Here is a 22,656-nt window from a genome sequence, read left to right on the forward strand (position 1 = left end):
TTATATGTTTATTTGTTAAGTTTTCTCCTGGGAGCCTTCATCTAGCATGAGCAACTCATGTTTTTCTTTCACAGCAGCTACCTTTGTCCTTATGGCTCAGTTTTAAAAAATTAAACAACATATTGTTTAGAGATAAGTCCATTGGTTTATCTTCAAGTTTATCTCCAAAGGAAATTCAGGATGGTGGTTACCTCTGGGGGTAAGGGATGTGATTAGAGAGGGGCCAAAAGAGGAATACTAATAATTTCTTGGCATCCTCTTCTTAACCTGGGTGCTGAGTACATTGAAATCCTGTTTTTCTTCTTCAATACATGTTTTGTATACTTTTAATTCTTCTTTAACAATGTATTACATATGCTTCTGTGTATGTGATATATTTCACTCATCCACACACATCCTCAGCAAACTAGGAATAAGAGGGATTTTCTGATAATGCTATGGATGGAAAAATTTAGAAGCATTTCTTCTCCATTAAAATGAAGAATAAACAAAAAGCCTGCTATTGTCAGATTTATTCAGGATTTTACTAGAGATCTTTACTATGATGCCTCACAGTAAAAAATTAGAATAGTAATTGGAAAAGAAGCCTAAGGTTGTTTTTATTTAAAAATCAGGTGTAGACAATTCAAGAAATCTAGAAACAACTATTATAACTATAAGTTCAGTAATATTTATCTCTAAAGACCAATATACAAAAATAGAGTATTTCTGTAATGGCCAGTGATTCAATTAAAATATAATACAGTTATGTCAATTATATCTCAATAAGTCTAGAAAACAATGTAATAGAAAAAAATAGATTTTTCAATGGCCACAAAACCATGAAGTACTTTATAAATAAATGTAAAAAATATTTTCACAGAATTTTTGGAGAAAATGATTATTATTGAATGACATGGTAGACTGGAATAAATTAATAACATGAAGAAGTCAATTCCTTGATTAATTTATAAATTCAATACAATTCCAGTAAATTAAGCAGAATTTTTTCTATAATTTCTTAATTTTAATAATTTATTGTAAAATTTTATCGAAGTGCAAAGAGCTGAAAATAGCTCAAAAAATAGTGAAGAAAAACTGCCAAATAGCAAGGAGTATTATAAAGCCAAACTAATTTAAACAATCTTTTAATGGTACAATAATTGATGATAGATCGATTGAACAGGACAGAGGCAGCAGAAACACTCATATATATGGAAATTAGATTGTGACACAGGTGGAATTATAAATCAGAGAGAAAAGAATATGTTATTTAATAAATGGTACTAGGGACTTTTATCCATATGGGAAAACTTAAATTAAATCTTAAATGTATCTTAATTTACATACCCACTATTCTACATTCTGTAACATATATAAACACTTTGGAATAAAAATAGTACAGTATATTTAGGACATCAGAGTAGGTAAAGATTCTTAAGACATACAGAGCTCAAATTGTAGAATGAAATATATTTAAATTTGACTTCTTTATATTTAAAAACAGTCTTTAAGGGATCCTTAAATTAAATGAGCATACTGGCATCCTTAACAAATGCTAGCAAACTGAATACAGCAACATATAGGAAGGAGTATGTGCTGTGACCAAAAGGGTTCGTCCCAGAATACAAGGCTGGCTCAACACTCTGAAGCATACCCTAGTAATAGAATAAAGGACAAAAGCCACACGGTCATTTCAGTAAATATAGTCAAAGCATTTGACAAACTCCAACATTCTCTCATGGTAAACATTCTCAACAATCTGGGAATAGAATTGAACTTCTTCAGCCTGATAAAGTGCATCTGTGAAAAGCCTCCAGCTGACATCACACCTGATGGTGAAAGGCTGAATTATTTCCCCCTCAGGTCAGGGACAAGTCAGGAATGCTGACTCTCATCACATCTATTCAACATTATACTGGAGGTTCTGTCCAATGTGTTAAGATAAGGAAAGAAATGAAAGATATACAGATTGGAAAGAAAGAGGTAAAACTGTCTTTATTAGCAGATAACATGATCTTGTGTGTAAAAGTGTCCTTGGGAATACACACATGAACACACACACACACACACACACACACACTATTAGAGTTAATAAATGAGTTCAACAAGCTTGTAGGATACAAGCATACTATACAGAAATCAATTGTATTTCTAAATACTAGCCAAGAACAATCTGAAAATGAAATTAAGAAAACAGTTTTATTCACCGTAGTATCATAAAGAATAAAATAAATTCAACAGAAGTAGTATAAGGTCTTACAATGGAAACTAGAAAACATTGTTGAAAGATACACCATGGAGAGATGCACCGTGTTTGTGAATTAGAAGACTCAATATTGTCAAAATGGCAGTTCTCCCCAAATTGATCTATAGATTTCATGAAATCTCTGTCAAAATCCAACAAGGCAGTTTTGCATAAATTGGCAAGTTGATCCTAAAATTTTAATAGAACATATAATAGCCAAAGCAATTTTGAAAAAGAAGAATGAAGCTGGAGGACTTGCACTGCTTGATTTTGAAACTTTCTTTAAAGCTGGAGTAATCAAAACAATCTGGTATTGACCTATGGATAGATACACAGATCAATGGGACAGAATAGAGAATCCAGAAATAAACTCTTAGCGTCACTTGACTTTCTGCAAAGATGTCAGGTCAAAGTAATGGGGTAATGGAGAGTCTTTTGAACAAATGATGGTTTCACTATTTGTTATACATATGCAAAAAAATGAAGTTGGACACTCACCGGGTGGCTCAGTTGGAGCGTCGTCCCATACACCAACAAGGTGCAGGTTCAATTCCTCGTCAGGTACACACATACCTAGGTTGTGGGCTCGATCCTGGGTTAGAGGGTGTGCAGGAGGCAACTGATTGATGTTTCTCTCACATTAATGTTTCTCTCCCTTCCTCTCTGTCTAAAGTCAATAAAAACATGTCCTTGGGTAAAAAAAAAATGAAATTGGACTCTTACCTCACACCATACATAAAAATTAACTCAAAGTGAATTTAGTTCTTATAGAAGAACTAAAACTATAAAAAATTTAGAAGAAAACATTGGAGAAACTTTTTGTGATTTGGGGTTACACAAAGATTTTTTAGATGTGACAGCAAAAGCATGATCCATAAAAGAAAAAGTTGATAATTTGAACTCCATTCAAATTACAAATCTTTGCTCTTCAAAAGAAACCATTAGAAAAATTAAAAAGAAGCCACAGATTGGGAGAAAGATGTTTGCAAATCAGACATCTGATCAAGTACTTGTGTTCATAATATAAAAAGAACTCTTACAACTGAATAATAATATACTTTCCCTATCCCAAATGGACAAAAGATTAGACAGTTCATCAAAGATGTATGAATGACTAATAAACACATGAAAAGATGCTCAACATCCTTAGTTATTGGGAAAATGCAAGTTTAATAAACCATGAGATACCACTATACTCCAATTGGAATGGCTAAACATTTTTAAAAATGATAATCGACAGTACTAATTGTTGACAAAGAACTTGGAACTCTGATGCATTGCTGATGGGAATGTAAAAAGGTATAGTCACTTTGGAACCAGGTAGGCACTTCCTTAAAAAATTAAACATATCTTTACCATTTGGCCCAGCAACTCCACCTTTAGGAATTTATCTAAGAGAAATGAAATCATATGTCCATGTAAAGACTTGTATGTGAATGTTCATAGCTGCATTATTCATAATAGCCCCAAATTGCTAGTAACCTAGCTGTCTAAAAATTGGTGAATGGGTAAACAAAATGTGGTATATTGACCCAGTGGTGTACTTCTCTGCAATAAAAGGGACAGAACTACCCAGGTATTAATTAATTAACTTAATTAGGCCAATTCCTTGTCATTTTCTCTTGCTTTCATTCTGATTAACTATAAGGCAAAAGAGCAAATAAGTGACTGGCTTTAGAAGGGATACTCAGCTTCAGCTAATTGTTGCCATGAAATGTGGGCCCTGCACTACCAGATTTTAAGAGAGAAGCTGAAAATCTGGAATTTTGTGTGAAATCCCGTGATTTTTAGTTGTTAACAACTGTTTTAAAAGGTAAGGCACTGTTTGGGCCAGACAGCAGTATCTGCATGGTCTCTGATGGAGAATACTTGAAGATTTCCATCAAGGCTGTGACATGACCACATTTTGGCAAGAGATGTTTATAGTAGTGGTTAATAGGGATTGGATGATCTCTATGTACCAGATGCCGAGCTGAAGACGAGCACCTGTTGTCTCATTTCATTCTCACAAGTATCTTGGTGAATATTAAATAACTGGCCTAAGGTTATGTGGGTAATAAATGCAGTGCCTCCCCTTTAATCACCATACTATTTTGGAAGGTAGCAATTTCAACTCTTTTGACCTTTCCTAGGAGGACTTTAAAAAAAAATTGGGGAGGGGGAGGATGTTAATCAGTGTCTTAGTTCTCTCCTCTGAACAACACAGTTTTTCCTCATTAAAGAAATCTAGAACTAAAATAGTTTAATAAGACACGATAGTTTAATAAGAACAAGTGAAGAGCTCAGTTGGTTGGGCAACATCCCGTGCACCAAAAGGTTGCCATTTCGATCCCTGGTCAGGGCACGTGCCGGGGTTGCGGGCTCATTACAAGGTCAGGGGCATGCAGGAGGCAGCTGATGGATGTTTTGCTCTTGCATGGATGTGTCTCTGTCCCTTCCTCTCTCTCTTTAAAAAAAAAATCAATAAAAATATATATTTTAAAAAGAATAAGTGAAGGTCGCAAGAAAATAGCTTTTACTTATTTAGAGGGCGAGTCTTTAAAATAATACAGCTCGAAATTGAAATTGACATAATATTTAAAGTTGAATATAGCTGTTATCTATATTTAAAAACATCTGTTTTCAGGATCTTTTGAAGAAGTAATTCCTGCAAGGAAGCTGAAGAATTTTTATCCCGGCGTAGCGGAGCACAAAGATATTTCCAAGTTGGTACTCCTCCTCTCTTCCTCTGTGAATTCTCTACGAAAGGTGGCTCATGAGGCCCTGCAGGACTTTCAGAAATACAAGACGCTCTGGACAGAGGACCGAGACGTGAAAGTGAAGGTGTATTTCTGCTACTTGTGATGCAGTTTGGGTTTGAATGTTTATATCTAACATATGTGGGAGCACCAAGAAAATATCAGTGATAATGAAAGGAACTCATGAGCAGAGGTCAATCACCTATAAATGCCAAGCACCTGACATGTCTCGTGTAATTCTCGCAGTGACACTCTGAGGCAATTGCTACTGAGGCTCAGGCAGATTTCATTTAATTTGCCTAAACAGTTGAGTACCAGTTATGTTCAGATTGTCCAGTGGTCAGGCATTCAGGGTGTAGCACACTTACATAGACTCAGCTGTGTTTTTGGACTCAAGGAAACTTGAGAACTCTGAACAGCCACTCATGTTATTGTGTGAAATTCCCTGCCATAGCCCCTCTTCCAGTACTAACAGTTCGTTCACCCCTTCCTTATTGAGCCACTGGCCTGATGGCACAGAAAAGTGAAAAAGTACATAAGTAAATGCAATTTTCTAATGTAATTATTATAAGTGTAGGATTTATACTGTCAAAAGCTAAAGCAAACTTTGATTGTTTCCTCACTGCAGGAGTTTTTGGCTAACAACCCCTCTTTGACTGAGATCAGATCGGAAATTCTGTACTATGCTACTTTTGAGCAGGAGATTGATGAGCTGAAGCCTGTTATCATTGTAGGAGCACTTGAATTGCATACAGGTATTTAAAAAATATTATATAGAATACCTGTATTTTCACATGAAATATCACTTTATTTGGAAAGCAGTCATTAAGCTCCTTGGTACAATAATATAAATATTAAGTATTTCTGGATCACCAATATTGTTTATATATGTGTTATGTATATAATATGTATGTTATATAATATGTATTTTTATAGATAATATACCAAGGTGGCTTAACATACTTAATCTGCTGCACAGTTCCTCGATTAGCAAACAACTAAAAGGACAGGTGAAACTCTTTTTCAGGTTACTTCGAGGAGAGGTTGGGTACCTGAGACAGGAGTCAAACAGTTTGAGGTCTCCTGAAGAGTTAAACTGTTTGGGATTAGAGTATCAGAGGATGAAGAGGCAACCACTTAGTGTCTGAAATAAAAAGCCCAAGCTGACTTGATTGCTTCCTGTAGTGAGGACGAGCTATGCTGGGCAGGTGCAGTGCTCCCTGCAGAGCAGACTGGGGGGTCTCATATTGTGGGCCTACCTAGCTAACATCATCTGTAGAACGATGCTTGCTCAGGTGACACTGTTGTTGATTGGTTGGCACTCAGAGGTGGGCTTATTGAGTATGCTCCTCTGATTGGTTGACATTCAGAAGAGAGGGGCTGACAGTGATTGGCTTGCAAAAGTATGTGAACTAAGGTGAACTGGTCTGTGGTTTGAGTTTAAAACTGGTTGCAGTGGCTACTTGTTGCCATGGTTATAGAGGTACAATCACTCTTAAGTTCGTGAGATTGTATTCTCAGAAGATATTTGAATGACCTATTTTGCATCAACTGTCTACCTTAAGTAGATTTTCAGATCTATGCTCAAGGAATCAGTGTAACTGTGACTCTCAAATTTGACCACCAAGGATACTTGACCCCTCTTCTGCTGGTGACAGACAGTGTTCACCTCGTGAACTACTTTATATAAGACCCTTAGCATAGTACCTGGCAAATAGTTAATGTCCAATAAACATAAACTATTATATCTATCAAGATGGGATCTAATTTGGAGAAGAATCACAAATACTTGGGATTATTTAGCTAGAAACAGAAACTATATATCAGGGGCAATAATTACAAGAAGTTCGGTAGCATTTTGGAACCTGTACTCTATTATTTTAACATTTTGTTTGTTTCCTTGTAGTGGTCAGCACTAGGATCCTTAATACAAAAGTTAACTGTAGCACAGTGTTAAAACTGTTGGTACAGTAAAAGCTAGGGTACTTGCTTTTAGAGAGAAAAACTAAAAGGTGGAATAGCTGAAAATAATTACAAAGAAAGGGAAGGTAGGCTGAATCCCTGGGGCCTGAGGAAGAAGAGGAAAGAGGCCCAGGAGGTGCAGACCTTGTGAGATAGGATCTCACAACCTCAGTCAACAAGCTGGCCGTGTGTCTCTTCTCAGGCTACTTTCCTCAGCTCCCTAGTCCTCTCAGTTTAACTGGTGGAAGTTGAGAGGGGAGAGGTTATGTTTCCAGCTTGGCGGGGCTGGGAGCTTAGGGGTGCTGAGAGGAGGAGGAATGGGTAAGGACTGATATGTAGCGGTGACTAGTGAGAACTCTTTTGTTTTCAAGGAACAGAAACCTATTTGAGCTATGTTGAGGGGGAAAAAGGTATATCCCAGAATCCAAGCTGCTGGGCTTTAGGAATGGACCAGAACCAGGGTCAGCAAAGGAAGCTGAGGAAATCCTTTCTCTCTGACTCTCATTTCTTACTCCCTCTGTGTGACTTTTCCTGCTTCCCAGTTGAGAGGGCACCCCCTTAAGCCTCACTTCAAACTCTCAAGAATGGATTCTGATTAGTACATGAAAGGTCAAGATTTACTGGGATAATCAGCTAGGCCCAGGCTCAGAGTCAGGTTATACATATCCTCTAATCATGTCGATGAGGTGGGAAATGGAGTAACAGGAACACGGGCAGGTTTGGCAGACAAAAAATATATTACAGTGTACTGTGTGGGGTTACCTAGAAGAAAATGGGGTAATGAGTGAGGGCTGCTAGAGGGATGGCCAGAAACAGAGCAAGGCTCACGTTAGACGGTGCTAGAAGTCATTTCTGATATTCTTTTCCATAGACTTGAGTGTCCTCATACATAGCTTAACATACTCCATGGGATAGGAATTAAATCTTCAACACCGACTAACTTTCCAGCACATTTAATTCAGACTAATTACTTTTCACGTGCTCAACAGCCATATGTGGCTAGTGATTGTCAAACGAGACAGTGCAGTTGTAGATGCTCAGATTACACATAAATGAATCATTTCAGAACATCAGTTGTATTCTATTTTGATCTTTTCTTGTCTTCACCAGAGCCGATGAAATTGGCCTTATCAATTGAAGCTAAGGCATGGAAGATGTTACTCTGTCGATACCTGAATGAAGAATACAAAAAGAAAATGTCAGACATGATCGCATTTATTAATGAATACTTGAAAAAGTTATCTAGACCTATTCGTGATTTAGATGATGTCAGGTTTGCAATGGAAGCCTTGTCTTGTATCCGTGATAATGAAATTCAAATGGACATGACTTTGGGACCAATTGAAGTAAGAAATGATTGCATTTTTCATTCTTGAAATGCTATTTAAAAAAAATAGACACTAAAAAATTGATTCTGTTAATATATTTATTTTATGGTACAGTCTGCCTGTTTCTCCTTTCTGATGTTGGTATCTTTGGAGATATTTTGACAATTATCAACAGTGAACAGTATACAAAGGAGTATTAATATGTTAATAATGGTCTGCTGGTCTAGATAGTGTTCATTTTTTTATGCTGGCACCAACATTTTATGGAAGGGAATGGTTGCACTGTCTCACACCAGTCCTAACATGTTACGCAAGTTCCCCAAATGTCTTTGTCTTTCCTTAGAAACCACTTATAGTCTCACTCATGGCCAGTGGCTTAAAATGGGCAGCATGGTGGGAGTGGTCCGCTTACACTTAACAATAAACCGTTAGATCTTAGATCAGCAGATGTTTTTAGGGAAGAGTACTGTATTCATGTTCTCTTGCTCATATAACAAATTACCATAAACTTAACGGCTTAAAACAACACAGATTTATTATCTTACAGTTCTAGAGATCAGCAGTCTGAGAATGGGTTGATTAGGGCTAAAATCAAGATGTTAGCAGGGCTGCATTTCTTCTGGGGGCTCGAGGGAAGAAGCCATCTTTTGCTTTCTTTAGCTTCTAACCTTGGCTAAATACCTCCCTTCAGCAGTGGCATCTCTCCTACCCCTGCTTCTGTCCTCACACCTTCTCTGACTCCTACTCTCCTGCCTCCATCTTTCCCTTGTGTGGACCTTTGTGATTTCATTGGGTCCACCCAGTTAACCCAGGGTAATCTCCCAGGATAATTAAGTTCTTTAACTTAATTACACCTGCAAAGCCCCTTATGCCATGTAAGGTAACATATTCACAGGTTCTGAAGATTAGGATGTGGACAACTGTGGGAAGGCCATTATTCTGTCTATCATGAGTTTTACAACTAGTATTTAGAATTTCTGGCTCATGGTGATAATAAAAATCAGACTTTTAGTTCATTTTTTTTACTGTTTTTTTGAATTCTCTATAGACAGTGCACTCCCTCATCGCCTGCAATACCTGGAGAATTGGCATTTCCACTGCCCAATCTCATGACTGAGCATAGCTTTCTTGATCTCATTTAGAATTTATACTCTTTGGTAGCTAAGGAACTTCATACCTTTACTACTTCTTTAAATCTTAATATTTGGGAATTTTGGATGCTGACCACCCTCATTCCTCACGATTTAACAAATTATCATACCATTTTTTTCCTGACTGCAGAAGCTCAATTCTTCAACATAAATTCTTTCGGTAAAACCAGTTGCCAACCTATTTCTTTAATCATTCTAGTTCCTGTTCTTTGGAGTATCTCCCATATCATGTCATTCCATTCCTTATACAGTCAACCTGTATTTTAATGGAGTACGAGGCATATTTTGCATGGTGTTGACACAAGATGAAGTAGGAGAGAGAGGCAGAAAATGATTCTAGGGATATTTTCTAGGGTAGAATCTTAATGTGATCTGCCTACCTCTCCATCAGAGTCACGTAGGCACTTAATAAATGCAGATTTCAGAGCCTAGGATCTAGAGTCAATACCAATATCCATGAGACTCTAGAGGTGCTTCTTTACATGTTTAATATTGGAAACAAGTCTGGAATATGCTGTTTTCTAGGATATAGGGATGTGTTTCTAGAAGACATCTAAGTCATTTGACAGTTGCTTCCCTTGTGATGTTTGATGTTTCTGAGTTCCACCCTCACTCCATAGGAAGCCTATGCGATTTTAAACAGATTTGAAGTTGAAGTGACCAAAGAAGAATCAGAAGCAGTTGATACCTTGAGATACTCTTTCAACAAATTGCAGAGCAAAGCTGTAAGTACAAACTTAATTCTTATATCTTACTTATAAATTCTTATTTAATTTCTTTTTGTTGTTTTTTTGTTTTTGTTTTTTAATTTATCTTTATTGTTGAAAATATTACAGATATCCCCCACTTTTTCCCCCATTGATCCCCTCTACCCTGCATCCCCCCCCCCAGCCTTCACCACACTGTTGTCTGTGTCCATGCATATAAGTTCTTTGATTAACCTCTCCCCACCCACTCCCCCACCCCCACCTTCCCTCTGAGATCCCTCAGTCTGTTCCACACTTCTGTGTCTCTGGATCTATTTTGTTCCTCAGTCTATTTTGTTTATTAGATTCCACATATGAGTGAGATCATGTAAAACTGAATCAGGAAGAATCAGACTTGAGAAGAATGTATATTCTGCAGCTTTGGGGTGAAATGTTCTGTAAATATAAATTAAATCCATCTGATCTAGTGTGCCATTTAGTCACTGTTTCTGTGTTGACTTTTTGTCTGGAAAATCTATCCAGTGAAGTCAGTGGGGTGTTCAAGTCCACAATTATGACTGCATTGCTGTTGCTCTCTCCCTTAAAGTCCTTAAAGTTATTATTGATAGATCCTTATTTATTGCCATTTTAATTCTTTATGCCTATGTTCCTCTCTCTATTTCTTATTATTATTACAGCAGTCCCTTTAACATTTTCTGCAATGATGGTTTGGTAGTGAAAAACTCCTTTAGCCTTTTTTATCTAGAAAGCACTTTATTTCACCATCTATTTTGAATGATAGCCTTGCTGGATAGAGTAGTCTTGGTTTCAGATCCTTGTTTTGCATTACCTTGAATACTTCATGCCATTCCCTTCTAGCCTGTAGGTTTCCTCATCCTAATGGGTGAGGTGGTATCTCATGTTGTTTTGATTTGCACTTCCCTAATGATACATGATGTTGGGCATCTTTTCATATACTTAGTGACCATTTGTGTATCTTCTTTGGAGAAATGCCTATTCAAGTTTTTGCCTATTTTTTAATTGGGTTGTTTGCTTGTTGAGTTGTAGGAGTATTTTTATATGTCTGGAAGTTAACTCCTTATCAGATACATGATTTGCCATTATTTTCTCCCATTGTATAGTTTGCCTGTTCACTCTGTTGATTGTCCTTACAGTCCTTTTTATTTCTGTAAAGTAGGTGGTGATGTCCCATCTTTCATTCCTAATTTTAGTAATTTGAGTCCTTTCTCCTTTATTCTTGGTTAGTCTAAGTAAAAGTTTATCAATTTTGTTGATCTTTTCAAAGATGAAACTTCAGATTTGTTCATTTTTCTCTGTTGTTTTTGTATTTTTGGTATTATTTGTGCTCTACTTTTTAAAATTATTTCTTTCCTTCTGCTTGCTATGGGTTTAGTTTTTTCTTCTTTGCCTAGTTTGTTAAGGTGGATAATTAGTTACTGTTTTAAGATATTTTTTAATGTATGCATTTATAGGCATATATTTCTCTCTAAGCATTTTTGAAATAGGTAAATATTTACACACAACAAATTAGACATCAAAAATGAACTCCAAGGGAGGGTCCAGATTCTTTAATTATACTGAACATTTTTATTGATGTTAATTAAATTAACAGTGGCTTCAAATTTCTTGTTTATGGAGAGATTTGTCACTGAGATTGAAGCAAGGCATAGTAGCAAGGACACAGAGCTGAAACTGGGGTCAGGACTTGGGATTCCATCTCTGCTGTTAGCCAGTTGGGTGATCATATACAAGTTAATAACCTTTGTTTCTAAATTTCTCCATGTGGTCATTTAGGAATATTTTAGGAAATTTGTATATGCTGTTATGGCGCTCACTTAAGGTAATGAATATAAAATAATTTTTAGGCTCATGCTTATTTAAGTTCATGTTAAATATTGACTAATAGGCTTGTTTTGAAAAATGTTTGCTGGTTAGTCAGGAGAGTGACTCTTAGGAAGGAAATGGGCAGCACTCCACAGAGATTTAGTGAAGTCCAACTTTCTTTTGTTCAATGAAAAAAATTCACGTGAGTTGTTCTTCTATCTCTTTAACTGTTAGCGTTAAACCCAATGACCATGCCTTGGCCGATGTGGCTCAGTGGTTAGAGTGTTGACCCTCCCACCAAAGGGTCGATGGCTTGATTCCCAGTCAAGGGCATGTACCTGGGTTGCAGATTCAACCCCCAGCCCCAGTCAGGACGCATGCGGGAGCCAACCAATCGATGTGTCTCTCTTACATCAACGTTTCTCCCTCCTTTCCTCCCTCTCTCTCTCTTTCCACCTCCCTCCCTCCCTTCTACTTTCTCTAAAAAAATCAAGGGAAATAATATCCTCCAGTGAGGATTAACAAAAAATAAATAAATAAAAATTAACAAATAAATTCACTGACACATCCTTTAGTAGAGATAGACAGTTCTATACTATAGTCACCATTAAGCTTAAAGTAGTTTATGTGCCAACCAAGATAGAGGCTATTGTTGAGAGCAGTTAAGGGCAGGGGCCTTGCCTCATACTGGTGCTGGGACCTTAAAGTAATTACTTATCCTCTCTGTGCCTCAGTTTTCTCACCTGTGAAATGGATATAATGTTAGTATTTACCACACAGGGTTGTTCCAAGGATTAAATGAGGTAACATGTAAAGAGCGTGGCAGATAATAAGCATGAATTAAGTGGTCTTATGATTGAAGATTTAAGCAGAAGCTTTGAAGACTATTGTGGAGGGCATTTGTTATATGTATTTGTAATACCCAGAGTAATATCACTTTCTCCTAAGGAATACTGCACCAACCACTGCAACCATGTCAACCTACTAGAGGTTGCTAATCCCAGACCTTGGCCTGGCCCCAGAGATAGCATGTGACCCAGACTGATCCCATAGAAGTAACTGTTCCGGAGGTCATAGTGTTGGCCTGAGATGAATCTGCCAGAAACTAACTTTCTTAACCTCATTTAGAGAAGATGTCTTTGCCTCTTGGGTCATGAACTAGAATGATTTGAACTTGGTGTTGGTACTTTTGGGTTGGTTATTTCTGTGCTTTTTGTTTTTTGTTTTTACAAAAACATTGCAGAGATGTCTTTGTTCATACAGGACATCTATGGAACAGAAAACTTGCTGGAATACAATCACAGTTTTTGGTTAATACATTACTTCGCTCTCACATTGAGTACTCTTTTTTTATCCTAGGTTTCTGTACAAGATGAACTAGTTCAAGTGCAGCCAAAGTTTAAAAGTAATCTGCTTGAGTCTGTGGAAGTTTTTCGTGAGGATGTTATGAACTTTGCAGAATCATATGACATGGTAATTTAAGTATTTACGTGTTCTGTGTTAGCATGTTCGCTGGTATGTTTATATGAAATGGAAGTGATGGACCCTGAGAAATACACAGTGATTTGTACATTGCATCTGAGAGGCTATATTTACATATTCACACATATCAAAAAGGGAATAGCTACTCCTTCAAGCAATTTTTATAGAGTTAGAAAGAAGATGTAACTGTTAAAAACGAGCAACAATTTTAAAGATCATGGAAGGAGCAAAGGGTCAGGTTTTGTCATATCTCATAGTTGAAAATGTAATATAGTTGTTGAAAGTCTCTAAGAAACTATAAATGTCCTAATCCCAGGGTATTTACACAATTGATTTTTTTTTTACTAACTTTTAGAGAACTAAAAATGTCACTGAAAATAAATAATAAATGTCATACTTAGTCCCACAAACTATTCTATATAGTGTAATGACTGATAATGGTTGACCCCCTTAATATGTTAAACTCAGAAGTTGGACATATTCCCCTGGAATATTCTACTTTCTTTTGTTGATTACAATGGATCTGGATTCATAATAGATTTAAGCCCTTGGTGCTACTTCTATAACATTTTATTTTTTACATGTACTAAACTTATCTCTTTTAGTTGGATTGTTCAACATTTGACTGCCCAATCATTCTATTATACTGAGAATCTGGTCTGTTATTTTGCCCATCCCTAACATTCATGATTGTACAGACTACCTGGGGTCCTTTTTGCAACTCTTTTCTGGCTCATGCCAACGGAGACTGCCTACTGCTTCTTCCAAGTATTCAGCCTGTGTGCATCTCTGTTCCATATGGGGTTGAAGAGTTATTGAAATGAGGCTGTTCTCAGAGCTCTGTAACAGTTACTCTGATGCACAGCCACAGCATCGTCACTTGTAAATGAGAGCTATGGTGGCACACACTTCATACAGGATGAAATTTTGTCACATTTTTTATTAGCTATGTCAAAGTCTTTTAAAGATGAATGGAAGTTAGAGTGATGCAGATGTTCTAAAGTTGATTGTGGTCATGGTTATACAACTCCATTACACAAAAACCATTAAATTATACATTTTAAATGAAGGATTGTATAATATGTGAATTACATCTCAATAAAACTGTTACAAAAAATAAATGAAACTTCATGTACAGGAGAAAATTAGCTCTTTTAAATTTAAAATAATGTTTAGCTCTGGCCTGGTGGATCAGTTGGTTGGAGCGTCATCCTGTACACCAAAAGGTTGTGGGTTCAATTCCCAGTCAGGGCACGTACCTAAGTTGAAGGTTCAGTCCCAGGTTGGGGCACGTACGGGAGGCAACCAGTCGATCTTTCTCTCTCACATCAATGTCTCTCTCTCTCTCTCTCCCCCTTTCTAAAATCAATGAAAACATATTATTTTTTAATCCTCCTTGGGTGAGGATTAAAAAATAATAATAATGTTTATTTATTTAAAATGAAATAATAGATAAATCCAATAAATTAAATAAGTACATATGATTAGGAATTAAATGGAGATTATATTATTCATTATAGGAAGGACCCATGGTTCCAAATATACCACCCCAAGAAGCTAGCAACAGGCTACAGATATTTCAGGTAAAGCTACATTTTTTTGTAACATGTAAAACTACATTTTTTGTTACACATTTGACAATGTGTTGTTATTTTTGAAAATGATTTTAGGGGAAAATTTGTGTGTTAACTACAATGGAAATGTTAATGTTTTAAGTAGATACATATTTTAATTGTATTCTAATCTGCTAAATAATGTAATTGATTCCTCTTCTTGTGTCCCTCCATGCCCTTTCCCACAGAATATCTCTCTGTATTTTCAGAGAACAAGACTTTGATTTTGAACTGAAGTGCATATTTAATTCTAGTTCCAGGCATCTCATTTACATGTAAAGTGATAAAAAATTATAGAATGATAAAATGTATCAAATAAGATTTTAAATATTAATGGTTTCTCTTCCTTCTGTATCCATCAATTTCAATTTCCGTGCTCCTTTGTCCTACCTGGACTGTACAACACTCACTGGATAGGCCATTCACTCACCATCTTTTACTATACTCAGATTTCTGAGCACATCTAGAGAAAAATCACACACTCATTTGGACAGATGTTTTGCAGATTCGTGGATTTCTATGTAAGCCAGCTTCTTGGGAGCCATCAGGCAATTCTGTGATTTGTTCCTGTTCTTGCTCCTGTTTTCGGCAGTGGCTGTATGATATATTCATGTTCTCTTTATGTCCCCTCTCCATCTGCATTCTTAGTTATTAAAAAATATTTATCAGATGTCTACTGTGTGACTTGATAGATGGAAAGACAGTTAAGACATGGTTCTTACCTCTAAGCTGCTAAAACCTGGTAGGGAGACAGAAAGCTAGAGAAATAATCACAGTACTGTGTTGTGAGCACTATGATTCTAGTTATGAGAACTCGTGGTTATAGAAACAGATGTGGGAGCTCCGGACCCACATTGGGGCTGGTGGGGCAGACAGAGAAGGCTTCCTGGAAGAGGAGGCATCCAAGCTAATCTTGGATTTTGCATCGTGAAAGACTAATTAGAGTTAGGAGAAGAAGGAGGAAAAATAAGTTAGGCAGAATCTGTGGCCCCAACAGGAGATAAGCAGAGAGCTTTAGGGAGATGTAAGGAGTGTAACGTTGGATGCAGTGGGCAAAGAAGACGGTGTTGAGGGTTGGGGCAGCAGACTGGACCATGGTCCCTAATGGGAGGGAGGGCCTTGCAGGCAATAATGAGGCGCTGTTAGCCTATCCTGAGGGCTGGAGGGCTCTAAGCAGGGAGTGATATGGTCAGATTTGCATTTTTACAGCAGTTGTGTTTTTAAAAGGTTTCTTTGGCACTAGTGTTCACAGTGGTTTGGAGGGATGATGGTCTGGCAGTTTCAGTAATACACACAAGAGATCGTAGAGCCTGAGACCAAGAAGTGGCCCTTGGAATAAAGAAAACTGGATGGATCGTGAGTTAGTAAAGAGACTGACTTAATAGGCTTGGAGCCTGGGTTGAGAGGAAAAGATCAGGTTTGAGGGGAGGAGTTATTGGATTTTTGTTTGAACAGATGACCTTGTCTCCAAATTTACAGAGGAAATTTAGGGTCTCTGATGTGAATTTCAGAGAGATGTGCCCCGCTTCCTGTCCCTGGGCCTCTTTACTCTCTCCCTTGTCTCTTCTTCTGTTCACCCTTTTTCTTCTTTACTTTCAACCTCTTCCTCTTTATTAAATCTTCTTAGCATTTAAAACTGTTTGTTTTTCCTCCTTAACATACAGTTACAGTAATAAACATCTGTGTACTATACCTTCCTCTAAACCTCACGTTTCCTTTCTTGACCGGCCCCAGTTTCTGCCTGCATTTATACTCGGGCAGTTTTGTGGTCGTCCCACTGGGAGATATAGAGCTGCTGTCCAAAACTCAAATGTATTCTTCTTTATTAGGGCTACCCAAGCTTTGCAGCAAATCTAGCCACAAGAAGGCTTTCTGTAGTTTTGCCACATACTGATGGGTATTTCTAAATATCCCTTTACCTATGTCAGAAGTTACTTTATATCACTTGATAGTTGGATTTTTCACCCCAAGCAAATAAATGGAGGAGTGGAGTCAGTAATCTTGTTCCTGCTGCTTTACTTTATGTCCCATGGATGGTTTGGCTGGTTCCATGCACCCTTTCACCAAAAAGATTCAATCAGGTTAGATGGAATATCTCAAGTTGCAGGTTCTCCTGAAAATAGGAGGGGTAGTTCAGGCTTTTCCCATCATAACCAACTGGAATTTCTCATTTGGTATCTAGCTTTCAAGTCTTTCCCTTGATTTGAGTGTTTTAAAGTAGAACATCTATACTCTGAGAAGAAGAGTGTTTCTTCAGGTTCATTGGAGCAACCAGGAATTGCAGCTGGTCCCTAGTGGAATAAACGTGCAAAGCAGATGAAATCATCTGTCACAGAGCCCAGTGTCTCTGCCACCTGGTTCTGGGGAGGGTAGGTCTAGCCCAGTAACTCTCTGGATTTTTATAAAGTAGGGTGCATGTGTTGGCAAGGATTTTCATGAGTTTCAGCAGGCACACGCCTTTCACTTACATGTGATGTCCTCAGACAAATAGTCTAGTTTCCTGTTATTGTCATGATTCTCCTCTTCCCAGAAATATAGTGGTCACTCTTGGACTAAAACCGCTCCCCCCATCACCCTTGCCAGCACTTTCTCCTGGACCCTGGAGGAGCGTCTGATCCTTTGCAAACTGATGTCTTCAAGTTTGGACCCAAAGTGCCAGGGAAAGGCCTGACTCTTTGGAGGAGCCAGGACTAAACTGACCTACTCACTGGGTGGCTGCCAGCTGAGCCAAGCAAAACCCCTCAGCAATAAAAGCAAAATGAATAATGAAAAGAGATAGTAATGTTGGATGGTGATAAGTGCCAAGGGGGAAAAAAGGCAGGGAAGGGCCATAGAGTGCTGAGCTGTGTGAATGTGGAGGTGAAATTTAAAATAGGTTTGCCAGGTGATAAGAGATTACAAGATGGTGGAGGATTAAGTGGAAGCTACACTGACAGTCTCCAGGAACCAAACAGGAATTACAGCTAAAATACAGAAAAGTAATCCTGAATAATCAACTGCAGCTGAAGATGAGCTGGAGAGAACTCTCATTAGCAAGGATGTAAAGTGGAGACCACATAGAGACTGATAGGAAGTGTGGAGGTGAAAGAGGGCTGGTTGGGCTACCACAGGCAGCACCTGAAGTTCTGGAGGGATATCTCAGCTTAGGGAGCTTCCACTGAGAACTCTGGGGTCTAAACTCCAAGCTGGGCTTCCCAACCCAGAGAACCAGAACTAAGAAAGGCACCCACATAACAACCGGCTGTGAAAAGCAGAGGGGTTTCTTTCTGCCAGGGAGAGATGGCTGGAAATGCAGGCACCCTCTTAAAGGGCCAACACACAAAGTTTCATGTACAGCCACTCACCTTGGGCTATGATGCAGGAAGGACAGGGTGGACTAGAGCGATGTGAGGAAAATCCATGGGTGCTGGCTCTGGGGATAGAACTCGGAGGGTGGCCATCTGGATTCCTGTGCTGAGTCATTCACCCATACTATAGAAGACATCTTTCTCGGGCAGATCTTTGCCAGCCAGGGAGCTTTTGCCTGGTGGGGAAGCAATTGCCCCACCCATTGGAAAACCTCTTGCCCCACCCTGTGAAGTCTGTGCCTTGATGTGGTCTGCAGCCTGAGGTTCATTAACAGATTCAGATTAATCAGCCGGCAGGCAGAGGTGGCACTCTGGATGCTTTGAGCCTTTACCTAATTTGCTTCTGGACCCAGGGCTTGGAAAATCAGACTATGGTGTGTATTTTGGTCCTGTCCAAATGTACCCAGCCCCAGCAGAAGGAGTCACAAGCTGTGGATCGCTGATAGCTCCAAACAGAGTACTTAAGGTCAGTCAGAAACAGCATCTGACATTGGCCTGCATCAGAGACCCTCCAAAAAGACTGGGAGCCCTTGCAGATCTACCTAATACATAGAAACAAGCCCAAGTAAACAGCCAAAATGGGGAGACAAAAAATAAGCCCCAAATGAAAGAACAAAAGAATTTTGAAGAAGAGATAAATGAAATGGTGATAAGCAATCTATCAGATGTAGAGTTCAGAATACTGATTGTAAGGATGTTCAACAGCATGTAAAAAGACATGGTAATTGTGCAGGAAATTAAGAATGGCATAGTAGAAATAAAGAATACATTGGAAGGAATAAACACCAGATAGCGGAAGCTGAGAATCGGATCAGCGAATTAGAAGACAGGATAGAAAAAACCACTCAGAGATCCAAAAAGAAAAAGCAGTTAAAGAACAGGGCAGTCTAAGAGAGCTGTGGGACAACATGAACATAACAATATTCACATCATAGGAGTGCCAGAAGATGTAGAGTAAGCAAGGGTTAGAGAACCTGTTTGAAGGAATAATGGCAGAAAACTTCCCTAACCTGGTCAAGGAAAAAGTCACACAAGTTCAGGAGGCACAGAGAGTCCCAAGCAAGAAGAATCCAAAGAGTCCCACACGTAGACACATCATAATTGAAATGCCAAAAATTAAAGACAAAGAATATTAAAGCAGCAAGAGAAAAGCAATCTGTTACCTACAAAGGAGCTCCCATAAGGCTGTCAGATGATTTCTCATCAGAAACTCTATAGGCCAGAAGGAAATGGCATGAAGTATTCAAGGTAATGAAAAGCAAGGATCTGAAACCAAGACTACTCTCTCCAGCAAAGCTAACATTCAAAATAGATAATGAAATAAAGAGCTTCCCAGACAAAAAAAAGGCTGTGTACTTGGGCTTGTTTCTATGTGTTAGGTAGATCTGCTATGGGTCTCAGTCTTTTTGGAGGGTCTCTGATGCAGGTCAATGTCAGATGCTGTTTGTGAATGACCTTAAGTACCCTGTTTTTAGCTATCAGCGACCCACAGCTTGTGGGTCCAAGGTTGAGTGCATTTGGAAAGGACTAAGATGTGCACCAATTTTTGCTTTTCCAAGCCCCAGGTCAAGAAACAGATCAGGCAAAGACTCAAAGCACCCAGAGGTCCACCTCTGCCTGGAGGCTGATTGTTACTCTTAGTCTGTTAATGAGCTTCAGGCTGTAGACCACAGCAAGGCACAAACTTCACAGGGTGGGGCAAGAGATTTTCCAATAGGGTGGGCTGTTGCTTCCCCCCTCAAGCAAAAGCTGCCAGGATGGTAAAGGTCTACCTGAGAAATATGTCACCTGCAGTATGGGGGAATGGCTCAGCACAGGAATCCAGATTGCCACCCTCCAAGATTTATCCCCAGAGCCAGCATCCATGGATTTTCCTCACATAGCTCTAGTTCGCTCTGCCTTTTGCATTGTAGCCCAAGGTGAGTGGCTGTACGTGAAACTTTGTATGTTGGCCCTTTAAGAGGGTGCCTGCATTTCCAGCCATCTCTCCCTGGCAGACAGAAACCCCTCTGCTTTTCACAGCCGGTTGTTATGTGGGTGCTTTTCTCAGTTCCGGTTCTCTGGGCTGGGAAGCTCAGCTTGGAGTTTAGGCCCCAGAGTTCTCAGTGGGAACCCCCTAAAGCTGAGATATCCCTCCAGAACTTCAGGTGCTGCCTGTGGGAGCCCAATCAGCCCTCTTGCACCTCTGCACTTCCTACGAGTCTCTATACAGTCTGTGCTTTACGTCCTTCTTGATGAGGGTTCTCTCCACCTAGTCTTCAGTTGGTTATGCAGGATGGTTTTTCTATATTTGTTTGTCATTTCAGTGTTGTCCTGGGAGACTGTCAGTATAGTTTCTACTTAATCCACCGCCATCTTGGAATTTCCACAAATCCCCGTTTCATAGATAGTATGAAATAAACTTTCATGTAGCTTTTATTCCAATTATAAACACATTCTACTTTAATGGGGTCTGAATTAATTATATTTTACTACAATTCAAAAACCCTCTTATAGGCCAATTTTGATGATCTGTGGAGAAAGTTTGTTACGTATTCATCTGGTGAACAACTTTTTGGATTGCCTGTGACTGACTATGAGGTTTTACACAAAGTCAAGTAAGTTTAGATATTTTATAAGTGTTACAAACAAATAATTAAATATTGTCTATTAGAAGAATCATATCATCATTAAATCCATTATCATGCAGAGAAGGCCCTCCATGGGGCATTCCTAAATAATCCCCTTATCCTTGGCTGTTCCTCACCCATTATATACATAGTCTCCTTATACAAAAGCAGTGTTCTAGAATCGGAGAAAATACATTGCAAAAATTCTGGGTGTTCATGGTCAAGTTTAGCCTGTGCTTTATTTTTTTCTTTTCACTATTTTTTAATAGAGTCCATGATTGTGTGGAAACACTGCAATTTTGGGTAATTTTAGTTTATTTAAAGAACTAGCCATCCTCAGCTCTCAATCTCGTCTTACTGAATTTATGCTAAGTGCTCTTTGTAGTTGAGTAGATATAGAATTCATGGAGATTGAAGGCCAAGGAATTTAAGTGATTGTAAACAGTGGATCTAGGATTTAAACAAGTATATTTTAATAGAATTTTAAATATAATTTCTCTTAAAGGCAAAATTAGCTTATTAGGATCTTGGCTTGGTATTAGCTTATTGGGATTTTGGCGTTAGGAAAGAACTTCATGTTGACTTTTTTTCAAAATCACAGCATGAAAATGTCATGGCAAAACAGACCTGAAATTGTCTGAAGATAGACTAATGCTTCAGCCATTTAGGGTAGATGGTTTCTATTTTTTTCTAAAATAATCATTCACCAGGCTTAACTCAGTGACCAATTGTGTTAGTATTACAAATGTCTGGTCCTTGACCCTGACTTACTAAATCAGAATCTCTGGGATTGGGTCCTAAGAAATCTCTATTTTTATAAACTTTCTAGTTAACTTTTTTTCATACTACATCTGTAACTCAATGTTTTCTTTTATTATTTTTTTTATAGTGAGAGAGGAAGAGAGAGAGAGAGGAGAGAAACAAACATTGATTTGTTGTTCCACCTCGGTGTATGGGGATGCCACTCTATAACCATCTGAGCTACTTGGCCAGGGCTCAGTGTATTATTTTAACTCTTAGTATTCTAGGAAAAATAATCATTCTTATTTACCATTTGGACCAATGGGCACTTTTTATTTTTTATATTTTAAATAATTTATGAATAATTTATAGAAGAATAAAGGAATGGTGAAAAGCAATTTTCTTAGAAAATTTAATAAGAACTTAAGCAGTGAAAGCTCAAATTTCTACACCAAATGTCCTGGTTTTAAGATATATATACATGAAATGGAGACTGACTTTTGAATGCACCCAACTACTCATCAGCTGTCATGCATGAACCTGGAGCATACCCATCCTGTAAACACTGATTCCAGATTTCAAATCCATCTCCAATATTTGTAGTCTATCATTACTTCTGATTTTTTGTTAGACTTGTATTTTTAAAACTCAAGATTGTTGAAAACTCAGATCATTTTGTTTGCACTATAAATTCAAAAATCATTACTTTGAGCTTTGAATGATCAATTCAATGAATTTTTTTTATTTCTATATCATCTATTTTGTTTGAATACACATCTGCCATCAACGTTTGTCTACTTAAGGAATGTATCAAATAAAACTTACATAAACATCATAAATAAAGTACATTGTCACATCTTTTTGGTAGAATGATATCTTCTACATTCTGGTTGTAAATTATTGCATGGTCAAGCCCTTGCCTCTAAT

At 38.1% G+C, this 22,656-nt stretch overlaps 1 protein-coding gene across 1 annotated transcript in view; it reads left to right on the forward strand.

The window, feature by feature from the left end:
- Positions 1–22,656, forward strand: part of DNAH8 (dynein axonemal heavy chain 8) — a 243,812-nt gene that overhangs the window by 66,946 nt on the left and 154,210 nt on the right. Inside the window, exons 27-33 of the mRNA XM_087817239.1 lie at positions 4,854–5,050; positions 5,594–5,720; positions 8,038–8,273; positions 10,027–10,131; positions 13,297–13,410; positions 14,940–15,002; positions 20,876–20,976. Of these exons, the coding sequence (XP_087673365.1) occupies positions 4,854–5,050; positions 5,594–5,720; positions 8,038–8,273; positions 10,027–10,131; positions 13,297–13,410; positions 14,940–15,002; positions 20,876–20,976 (943 nt within the window). The remainder of the gene's footprint in view (positions 1–4,853; positions 5,051–5,593; positions 5,721–8,037; positions 8,274–10,026; positions 10,132–13,296; positions 13,411–14,939; positions 15,003–20,875; positions 20,977–22,656) is intronic.

The sequence above is a fragment of the Miniopterus natalensis genome, chromosome 5, assembly GCF_054644295.1.
Source record: "Miniopterus natalensis isolate mMinNat1 chromosome 5, mMinNat1.hap1, whole genome shotgun sequence".
NCBI lineage: Eukaryota > Metazoa > Chordata > Mammalia > Chiroptera > Miniopteridae > Miniopterus > Miniopterus natalensis.